The sequence below is a fragment of the Babylonia areolata genome, chromosome 5 (genome assembly GCF_041734735.1).
Source record: "Babylonia areolata isolate BAREFJ2019XMU chromosome 5, ASM4173473v1, whole genome shotgun sequence".
Classification (NCBI taxonomy): Eukaryota; Metazoa; Mollusca; class Gastropoda; order Neogastropoda; family Buccinidae; genus Babylonia; species Babylonia areolata.
In genome coordinates, this window is record NC_134880.1 from 36,080,463 (window position 1) to 36,093,161 (window position 12,699).

General features: G+C 42.5%; 1 protein-coding gene and 1 non-coding gene across 2 annotated transcripts in view; one reads left to right on the forward strand and one right to left on the reverse strand.

The window, feature by feature from the left end:
• Positions 1–12,699, reverse strand: part of LOC143282044 (sorting nexin-27-like) — a 35,817-nt gene that overhangs the window by 9,591 nt on the left and 13,527 nt on the right. The window contains exons 7-10 of the mRNA XM_076587478.1: positions 10,815–10,890; positions 8,728–8,888; positions 7,060–7,149; positions 2,705–2,854 (exon numbers count right to left, since the gene is read on the reverse strand). Coding sequence (XP_076443593.1) covers positions 2,705–2,854; positions 7,060–7,149; positions 8,728–8,888; positions 10,815–10,890 — 477 coding nt within the window. The remainder of the gene's footprint in view (positions 1–2,704; positions 2,855–7,059; positions 7,150–8,727; positions 8,889–10,814; positions 10,891–12,699) is intronic.
• Positions 7,806–7,877, forward strand: Trnap-cgg (transfer RNA proline (anticodon CGG)). Its single transcript has one exon. It is a non-coding gene; the product is annotated as a tRNA-Pro (tRNA).

Below are 12,699 nucleotides of genomic sequence, written 5' to 3' on the forward strand. Positions count from 1 at the left end.
GGCCTTTTTGTGTGTGTGTGTGTGTGTGTGTGTGTAATTATCAGAGTGGATTTGTTTAGCAGAATTTTGCCAGTAAAAAGGCCAAGGGTTCTTTATCAGTGTGGTGTGCATGCTGCACATAGGACCTCAGTTAATCCAATCATCCTAATGAACTGACACTCACTTTTATCTTCCAAACCCAGAGCCTCACGGACACAGTATTGGAAGAGAAGCGTCTTAACCATTCTGCCACCTTCCTCCACACACACACACACACACACACAGTGTTAAAACACTGTGAACACGTATCACACTATAACACACAACACTAAAACAGTGTGAACACATATCCCACTATAACACACAGCGTTAAAACAGTGTGAACACATATCACACTATAACACACAACACTAAAACAGTGTGAACACATATGACACTATAACACATTACACAAAACAGTGTGATAACACACATCACACTATAACACACTACACTAAAATAGCATGAACACAGATTACACAATAACATACAGCATTAAAACAGTGTGACAACACACATCACACTATAACACACTATACTAAAACAGTGTAACAACACACATCACACTATAACACACTACACTAAAACAGTGTAACAAAACACATCACACTAAACACACTACACTAAACAGTGTGACAACACACATCACACTACAACACACATCACACTATAACACACATCACACTATAACACACTGCACTAAAACAGTGTGAACACACATCACACTATAACACACTACACTAAAACAGTGTGACAACACACATCACACTATAACACACTACACTTAAACAGTGTGACAACACACATCACACTATAACACACTTCACTTAAACAGTGTGACAACACACATCACACTATAACACACTTCACTAAAACAGTGTGACAACACACATCACACTATAACACACTACACTTAAACAGTGTGACAACACAAATCACACTATAACACACTACACTTAAACAGTGTGACAACACACATTACACTATAACACACTACACTAAAACAGTGTGACAACATGGATCACACTATAACACACTACACTTAAACAGTGTGACAACACACATCACACTATAACACACTACACTTAAACAGTGTGACAACACACATCGCACTATAACACACTACAGTAAAACAGTGTGACAACACACATCACACTATAACACACTACACTAAAACAGTGTGACAACACACATCACACTATAACACACAACACTAAAACAGTGTAACAACACACATCACACTACACTTAAACATTGTGACAACACACATCACATTATAACACACATCACACTATAACACACTACACTAAAACAGTGTGACAACACACATCACACTATAACACACTACACTACACTAAAACAGTGTGACAACACACATCACACTATAAGACACTGCACTAAAACAGTGTGACAACACACATCACATTATAACACACATCAAACTATTACACACTACACTAAAACAGTGTGACAACACACATCACACTATAACACACTACACTAAAACAGTGTGACAACACACATCACACTATAACACACTACACTAAAACAGTGTGACAACACACATCGCACTATAACACACTACACTAAAACAGTGTGACAACACACATCACACTATAACACACTACACTAAAACAGTGTGACAACATGGATCACACTATAACACACTACACTAAAACAGTGTGACAACACACATCACACTATAACACACTTCACTAAAACAGTGTGACAACACACATCACACTATAACACACTACACTTAAACAGTGTGACAACACACATCACACTATAACACACTACACTTAAACAGTGTGACAACACACATCGCACTATAACACACTACAGTAAAACAGTGTGACAACACACATCACACTATAACACACTACACTAAAACAGTGTAACAACACACATCACACCAAACTTAAACATTGTGACAACACACATCACATTATAACACACATCACACTATAACACACTACACTAAAACAGTGTGACAACACACATCACACTATAACACACTACACTAAAACAGTGTGACAACACACATCACACTATCACACTACACTAAAACAGTGTGACAACACACATCACACTATAACACACTACACTAAAACAGTGTGACAACACACATCACACTATCACACTACACTTAAACAGTGTGACAACACACATCACACTATAACACACTACACTAAAACAGTGTGACAACACACATCGCACTATAACACACTACACTAAAACAGTGTGACAACACACATCACACTATAACACACTACACTTAAACAGTGTGACAACACACATCACACAATAATAAACAGCACTAAAACACTATAACAAAGCGCACACAAGCAACACAAACATCAGCTTGTGCATATATCATAACAAGAATCAAGGTTAAGTGTCCCACAGCCCTTCACAGTAACTGGGGAAGTCAGTTCTTCATATCTAAGGTGTCCAGGGCTCAGCACAGGATCAACACTTAACAAAACGGGGCCTCACCCCCTGATCACTGGATGAGAAGTCCAACGCCAAACTGACTGAGCACAATGGATCCAACAACTGCAGGTGCAATTCCATTCTTGCTAGTTGTCCACCGACACAAACAGATAAACACCAGCCAGGGTGAACAAGTGCATAACAAAGGTAAGCGGAAAGATGAGACAAGCAGCAGATCAGAGTCTCTCACCTCTGCTGTTCCCTCCTGGGAGCAGGCCTGCAGTTTGAAGTTGTGCAGGCCGATCAGGGCGATCACGTGACCGTCACGCCGAGAGTCGCAGGCACAGTGAGGGAAGGTCACCTCCCCATAGCCGTCCAGGTGTCGTGCCACCTTCAGGTACTGCCAGTCACAGGTGATAATACGTAATGGTTCACAGGTGATAATACATATGGTTCACAGGTGATAATACATACGTATGGTTCACAGGTGACAATACGTATGGTTCACAGGTGATAATACATATGGTTCACAGGTGTATGGTTCACAGGTGATAATACATACGGTTCACAGGTGTATGGTTCACAGGTGATAATACATATGGTTCACAGGTGATAATACATATGGCTCACACACAGGTGTATGGTTCACAGGTGATAATACATATGGTTCACAGGTGATAATACATACGGTTAACAGGTGATAATACGTATGGTTCACAGGTGATAATGCATATGGTTCACAGGTGACAGGACACAGGTGACAATATGGGTACAGTGGTCAAATGGTAAGAGCACTGGATTTTCGCCAAAGTTTCCCACAGCTTGATCCCTGTCACACGTGGTGGTTTAAAAGGTAGAGATTTTTCCAATCTCCCAGGTCAACATATGTACAGACCTGCTAGTGCCTGAAACCCCTTTGTGTGTTTAAACACACCGGAGATCAAACACACACGTTTAAGATCCTGTAATCCATGTCAGAATCTGGTGAGTTAGGGGAACAAGAAGATAATCCAGCATGTACATCCCTGACAATTGAACTTGGCTCTCTACGTAAAAAAATGGTCATACGCTTGAATTTTTATGTGTGCGTGGGTGCGTGCGTGTTTGTGACTGAAACCTAACTGAATGACACAGGAAACAAATGATGAGCACCCAGAGGCAGCTGTCAGTCAGCTCTACCCAGGTAGGCAGCCTTATGTGCAAGTGACTTCATTTTTGGAGGTGGCTCAAAGCTTGGTCTCTGATTGAGGATAGGTGCTACATAATTATCCATATCATCATCAGTACACAAGTGACACAGGTGGAAACGCACATCAACTTGTCAGGACTTTCTTCTTTTCTTCTTTTAGCCATCACATTTGTTTTGTTTGTTTTTTCTTTCTTTTTCTTTCTTTTCTGCCCCAGAATCTGGGACAATTTGTTTTGTATATTTCAATCATGACGGGGGTGACACTGCTGCTATGGGGGTCCATTTAGTCTGGGAAAACTTGACCAGGCTGTTCTCTGGCAATATATGTTGACATCAACCAGGCTGTTCTCTGGCAATATATGTTGACATCAACCAGGCTGTTCTCTGCAATATATGTTGACATCAACCAGGCTGTTCTCTGGCAATATATGTTGACATCAACCAGGCTGTTCTCTGGCAATATATGTTGGCATCAACCAGGCTGTTCTCTGGCAATATATGTTGACATCAACCAGGCTGTTCTCTGGCAATATATGTTGACATCAACCAGGCTGTTCTCTGCAATATATGTTGACATCAACCAGGCTGTTCTCTGGCAATATATGTTGACATCAACCAGGCTGTTCTCTGCAATATATGTTGGCATCAACCAGGCTGTTCTCTGGCAATATATGTTGGCATCAACCAGGCTGTTCTCTGGCAATATATGTTGACATCAACCAGGCTGTTCTCTGCAATATATGTTGACATCAACCAGGCTGTTCTCTGCAATATATGTTGACATCAACCAGGCTGTTCTCTGGCAATGTATGTTGACATCAACCAGGCTGTTCTCTGGCAATATATGTTGGCATCAACCAGGCTGTTCTCTGGCAATATATGTTGACATCAACCAGGCTGTTCTCTGGCAATGTATGTTGACATCAACCAGGCTGTTCTCTGCAATATATGTTGACATCAACCAGGCTGTTCTCTGCAATATATGTTGACATCAACCAGGCTGTTCTCTGGCAATATATGTTGACATCAACCAGGCTGTTCTCTGCAATATATGTTGACATCAACCAGGCTGTTCTCTGCAATATATGTTGACATCAACCAGGCTGTTCTCTGGCAATATATGTTGGCATCAACCAGGCTGTTCTCTGGCAATGTATGTTGACATCAACCAGGCTGTTCTCTGCAATATATGTTGACATCAACCAGGCTGTTCTCTGGCAATATATGTTGACATCAACCAGGCTGTTCTCTGGCAATATATGTTGACATCAACCAGGCTGTTCTCTGGCAATATATGTTGACATCAACCAGGCTGTTCTCTGGCAATATATGTTGACATCAACCAGGCTGTTCTCTGGCAATATATGTTGACATCAACCAGGCTGTTCTCTGCAATATATGTTGGCATCAACCAGGCTGTTCTCTGGCAATATATGTTGACATCAACCAGGCTGTTCTCTGGCAATATATGTTGGCATCAACCAGGCTGAGAGATACAGACATTTGCAGGGTTGGTCAGGACCAACACTCCCAAAAGACGCATCCATGAAGTGGATGACCCTTGACTGTGTCTCCCAGCTTTCCTGTTGGAATCCACATCACACTGTTTCCCAGCTTTCCTGTTGGAATCCACATCACACTGTGTTTCCCAGCTTTCCTGTTGGAATCCACATCACATTGTGTTTCCCAGCTTTCCTGTTGGAATCCACATCACACTGTGTTTCCCAGCTTTCCTGTTGGAATCCACATCACACTGTGTTTCCCAGCTTTCCTGTTGGAATCCATATCACACCCAACTCTGGGTAGGAGGGTAAAACAGGGGGCCTCTGATGGGGATCCACCCTGCGTCATCACAGCTCTAACCACTTTGCCACAGCGGCTGGTCACTTCCCCACAGAGACAGCTCTAACCACTTTGCCACAGCGACAGCTCTAACCACTTTGCCACAGCGACAACTCTAACGCAGCTCTAACCACTTTGCCACAGCGACAGCTCTAACCACTTTGCCACAGCTCTAACCACTTTGCCACAGCGACAACTCTAACGCAGCTCTAACCACTTTGCCACAGCGACAACTCTAACGCAGCTCTAACCACTTTGCCACAGCGACAGCTCTAATGCAGCTCTAACCAATTTGCCAAAGCGGCAGCTCTAACCACTTTGCCACAGTGACAGCTCTAACCACTTTGCCATAGCGACAGCTCCAACCACTTCCCCACAGCGACAGCTCTAACCACTTTGCCACAGCTCTAACCACTTTGCCACAGCGACAGCTCTAACCACTTTGCCACAGCTCTAACCACTTTGCCACAACAACAGCTCTAACCACATTGCCACAGCTCTAACCACTTTGCCACAGCTGCTGGTCACTTTGCCACAGCAACAGCTCTAACCACTTTGCCACAGCTCTAACCACTTTGCCACAGCTCTAACCACTTTGCCACAGATCTAACCACTTTGCCACAGGAACATTTCTAACCACTTTGCCACAGCTCTAACCACTTTGCCACAGCAACAGCTCTAACCACTTTGCCACAGCTCTAACCACTTTGCCATAGCTCCTGGTCACTTTGCCACAGCAACATTTCTAACCACTTTGCCACAGCTCTAGCCACTTTGCCACAGCTCTGACCACTTTGCCACAGCAACAGCTCTGACCACTTTGCCACAGCAACAGCTCTAACCACTTTGCCACAGCTCTAACCACTTTGCCACAGCTGCTAGTCACTTTGCCACAGCAACATTTCTAACCACTTTGCCACAGCTCTAACCACTTTGCCACAGCGACAGCTCTAACCACTTTGCCACAGTGGCTGGTCACATAACTTCTTTCATTCTCTTCTTCTCTGTGTTGTCTTGTATTTGTATTGTTATCATCCCACTGTTTTTAATCAATGGCTTGCACTTCTAAATGTTTTTTTTTTATTTGGACACATCTTCATTTATCAAATTTGATTCTCTTTTTTTCTTTAAAGTGTTTCTTTTAATGACATCGTTTTAATCAATGTTCTATTCTTAATTTTATTCATTTCAATATCTATTTTTATAACCAAATCCCTTTAAGTTATTTGTCAATCTAATGAACTTTTACTTGCTTGTCTCTATGTCTCTAACTCTATTTATGTATATTTACATTTCATCTGTTTCACTACTCATTAGTTTGTTTATTTTATTACATTTCTAGCTTATCCATTTACTGGTACAATATATAAACACACAGGCACAGACGCACACACATACACGCACAGCACACACGCGCACAATCAAGCACATACACAGGTTTTTAAAGAAATAGGCGCAGATGTATATTCCTACACACAGATATAAATATGTCACACACACACACACACACACACACACACACACACACATAGAGGCACAACACATTTTTCTCTTTCTCTCTCTGTCTGTCTCACCTCCCACACTTTGTCCTGCTCCTTGAGGGCCTTCAGTTCGTACAGTTTGTCCCCTGCCTTCAGCAGTCCTCGGTTCACATCCTCTGCTGCCTGCACACACACACATTCACACACAGAGACACATTCACACACACACACACACACACACAAGACTCTCACATAGACACACACACACACACACACACACACACAGACTCTCACATACACAGACAAAGACACAGACACACACAGAAACACACACACACACGCAGACTCTCACATACACAGACACAGACACACACACACACAAACACACACACACAGAAACACACACACACACACACACAGACTCACACATACACAGACACACACACACACACACACACAGACTCTCACATACACAGACACACAGAAACACACACACACAGACTTTTGCATACACAGAGAGAAACACACACACAGACTCACACACACACTCACACACACACAGACACACACACACACACACACACACACACACACACAGATGTTGTTAAAAACATTGTGACATCATTTTCCACTGTATTTCCTGTCTTTGGTGAAAAGTGAACATTGTGGCATCATTTTCCACTGTCTCTCCTGTCTTTGGTGAAAGTGTAAGTTCAGTCTCGTCTCAGTGAGGTGACAGCCCTTCACTGACATCCTGACCTGTAAGTTCAGTCTCATCTCAGTGAGGTGACAGCCCTTCACTGACATCCTGACCTGTAAGTTCAGTCTCATCTTAGTCAGGCCAAGTGGTCTAGGGGTATGATTCTCGCTTCGGGTGCGAGAGGTCCCGGGTTCGAATCCCGGCTTGGCCCTTTTTTAAGCGCGTTGGGTTACGCTGCTGGTCAGGCATCTGCTTGGCAGATGTGGTGTAGCGTATATGGATTTGTCCGAACGCAGTGACGCCTCCTTGAGCTACTGAAACTTACTCACTCAGTGAGGTGACAGACCTTCAGTGACAAACATACCAGTCAGCAGTCACGGCAATAAAACACAGCAAGAAATATCCTTTTACTTAAAGGGTGCGACAGCTGAGTGGTGAGAAAACTGGACCTCCTGTGATGGTCCTGGGTTTCAACTGTGGCAGCATCCAATTCATTACGGGAGGTTTTTTTTCTGATCTCCAAGGTCAACAAATGTGCAGACCTCCTAGTGGCTGAGCCCCCTCTTAACGTGGATACAGGAACATCAAAAAGGTATGATGTGAAACCCATAATTCATGTCAGGGTTTGGTGGATTATGGAAACTTGGATCATGGAAACATACCAAGCACACACACCCCTCAAAATGGAGCATGGGTGTCTAAACTGGCACTGTGAAAATAGCCATTCACATGAAAGCCCACTTGTAGATATGAGTGAATGTGAGAGTTGTAGCAACAAAACATCTTTTATTTTTTATGACAAATTTTTACATTCTAAAAAAGACTATGCTTCTTTTTTTTCTTTTTTAAAATCGTGACTGACAGACAGCAAACAATGCATCTTTGTTCTGCATATCCGGTCACCTTGTTGGCATCAATATCACAGCTCTCTGTATCCCTCTGTGTGTGTGTGTGTGTGTGCATCAGTTTGACTGCGAGTGTGAGTGTGAACATGAGTGTGAGCATGAGCATGAGAGCAAGTGTGAGTATGAGCGAGGGTGAGGGTGAGGGTGAAGTCTTGCCTGCCAGAAGAGGAAGTGCAGGGCCTGCTGGTTGGAGTTGAGGGTAGCCTCGCGGGTCAGGGAGAAGAGCCAGCGTCGCAGGGTGAGACAGGTGGCAGTGGCCGTGCTGTAGTTCTGGATGTAGATGTCATGGGGCAGCTCGTGGGGCTGCAGTCGACGCTCTGCAACACAGCAACACATGGTTGTCAGCCTCTGCCACCCTCACTCACACAATGTCACCATCAGTCATTCATACTGTGTCATTTACATACTGTGTCCCCCTCAGTCATTCATACTGTGTTATTTACACACAGTGTCATCCTCAGTCATTCATACTGTGTCATTTACACACAGTGTCATCCTCAGTCATTCATACTGTGTCATCTACACACAGTGTCATCCTCAGTCATTCATACTGTGTCATTTACACACAGTGTCCCCCTCAGTCATTCATACTGTGTCATTTACACATAGTGTCATCATCAGTCATTCATACTGTGTCATTTACACACAGTGTCATCCAGTCATTCATACTGTGTCATTTACACACAGTGTCATCATCAGTCATTCATACTGTGTCATTTACACACACTGTCACCATCAGTCATTCATACTCTGTCATTTATACACAGTGTCATCCAGTCATTCATACTCTGTCATTTACACACAGTGTCATCCAGTCATTCATACTCTGTCATTTACACACAGTGTCATCATCAGTCATTCATACTGTGTCATTTACACACACTGTCACCATCAGTTATTTACACTCTGTCATTTACACACAGTGTCATCATCAGTCATTCATACTGTGTCATTTAACACAGTGTCATCCTCAGTCATTCACACACTGTGTTATTCACACACTGAGTCACCATCAGTCATTCACACGCTGTGCCATTTACACACTGTGTCACCCTCAGCCATTAACACAGTGTCATTTACACACTATGTCACCCTCAGCCATTAACACAGTGTCATTTGTGTCATTTACACACATATCATCATTCACAAACTGTGTCATTCTCATTCGCACACTACGTCACCCTCACTTATCGTCATTCACAAACTGTATCATTCTCATTCATACACTGTGTCATTTACACACTTATCATCATTCACAAACTGTGTCATTCTCATTCACACACTGTGTCACCCTCACTCATTGTCATTCAGAAACTGTGTCATTCTCATTCACACACTGTCACCCTCACTCATCGTCATTTACAAACTGTCATTCTCATTCACACACTTTGTCAACCTCACTTATCGTCATTCTCAAACTGTGTCATTCTCATTCACACACTGTGTCATTTACACACTTATAGTCATTCACAAACTGTGCCATTCTCATTCACACACTTTAGCACCCTCGCTTATCATCATTCACATACTGTTCATTCTTGTCAAAACTATTAATATACTTTTTTGAATTCATTATGATAATCATTATTTTTTTTAAAAAGCATGACAGACAGATAAACAGGCAGATATAAATATAAAATCACATTTGACTTTCAAACTGTTACCTCTCAAGCCTCCTCTCATTTCTCACACTTAAATTCGAAACTATATGCAGGTGTGTGCATAATTCCAATTTATTGCTGTTTTTTTTTTGTTTTTTTTTTTTCTTCTTCTGCGTTTGTGGGCTGCAACTCCCATGTTCACTCCTATGCATACGAGCGGGCTTTGACATGTATGACCGTTTTTACCCCGCCATGTAGGCAGCCATACTCCACTTTCGGGGGTGTGCATGCTGGGTATGTTCTTGTTTCCATAACCCACCCAAAGCTGACATGGATTACAAGATCTTTAACGTGCGTATCTGATCTTCTGCTTGCGTATACACACGAAGGGGGTTCAAGCACTAAGCAGGTCTGCATATATGTTGACCTGGGAGATCAGAAAAATCTCCACCCTTTACACACCAGGCGCCGTGCCACGCTGCTATTGCGCCCTTCATTTTAGCCTTTTGAAATTGTTGTTGTTGATAAGTGTAAGGGGTGGCAATAATCATCATGGACTATCCAAAGCAGAAAAAAAAAACTTAAACAAGAACAAGGAAGACAAAAGACAGGCAGAATCATGGTGACGGAAAACAAACTGACCAAAATTGTATTCCACGGTTTCAAACAGGTAGAAGTAGTCTGCAGCACTCCCCAGACCCACTTTACTGGCCACCGCCTGCACACACACACACAGAGTCACACATACACACACACACACACACACACAGTCACACATGCGCACACACACACACAGAGCCACACATACACAGACACACACACACACACAGAGTCACACATACACACACATACACACACACAATCACACATACACACAGAGGCAGACACAAACACACTTACACAGAGTCATACATACACACATACATACCACACAAACACACACAGTCACACATACACATACAGAGGCAGACATGGACACACAGACACAAACACACACACACCACAAACATTCAGACAGACAGACAGACAGACAGACAAACAAACACAGACACAGACACACACACAGGGTAATAATCCATGTCAGCATCAGCACAGTCTACATCAGGAAAATGAAAATTACACATAACATGGAAAAAAAAAAAAAAAGAAAAGAAAAAAAAGAAGACAGTTAAATTTTACATCTACAAATTGCACATTTATTCTGCAGAATCATAAATTATATTTTCTGATTGAAACTATTGAAAATACATTGTTCAAGAAACAAAAACAACGTACAATCTCTTATGCAAGCACTTTCGCATCTACTCACAAGCAAGCACACCCGCACACACACACACACGCACGTGCATGTGCACACACACACACACACACACACACACGCACGTGCATGTGCACACACACACACACACACACACACACAAAATAAACACATATAGCTGTTGAGGGGATGAATGAAATGAGAATATCTAATAGAGCTGACAAGAGAACGGGACAGCAGCTGAATCAACTTTCACTTTCACCTCACACACACACACACACACACACACACACAGATCTTGAGATTAAAAATGTGAGTTGAACATGGACTGAAGGAACTTTTTTGGTTCAGTGATGGAAGTGGAATAAGTATCCATAAACTCTTTTTTAACCCCTAGGCTGCCTATATGATGAGATAACTTGTCATGGCAAGCATGTATGCTTCGCTGCCACAATGACGAGATAACTCGTCATCGAAATATTCTGACTTTTCCCTGGTTTGCATTCACTTCATTGACAAGAATAGTGGTAGCTTTAGCCTGGGAATCTCTCTAGATTCTATTCATAGCTAGAAACCCCATCTATGTCATGAAGCAGTCCTTTATTTGAACGTTTTGGTTAGGTCACTGTCCCAGTGTTTGCCTGACTTCCCTCCTCGCTGGCTCAACAAAATGTCGGACTGATGCCGTGCTCAAGACATGCGATCGTGACGAACTAAATCAACCAAGATTTCTTTTTTTAGCTGATGCTCAGAAAGAATTGAAGCGTAAATTCGAAGGAGAAGACAGTGATGAACATTTACTGGACGATTTGATAGAAAATAAAGGGAGCAATCAAGAGAGTGGCCAAGATATGACTGTCAGCGAGTGATGCTGGCTGTACTGATGTTAGCCGACGACAGAACATGACCAAATTAGTAGCAGGACACAGTGTGAGCGATATTCTTGGCACTCAGCCAACGCGGTCCAATGAGAACTGGATCAAGTGACTGTGTGAGAGGGGTAAAGAGGGCTCCGGGGGGAGGGGGGGTGGAGACTGAGGGGGCGTGGCCTCACATCCATCTTATCATTTGCATTGTGTATCTATCTCTTAAAAAAAAAATATATATATATATTGTGGTTGTTCTAGTACAATTTTGTGTTTGCAGATATCCATTTGTCCAGAATATATGATATTTTAGTGCAAATTACCTGACTAATGTTTGTAATGAACAAGCTGAAAATGTGGCAAAAAACAAAACACGGATTTCAAAACAACAGTATGTCACTAA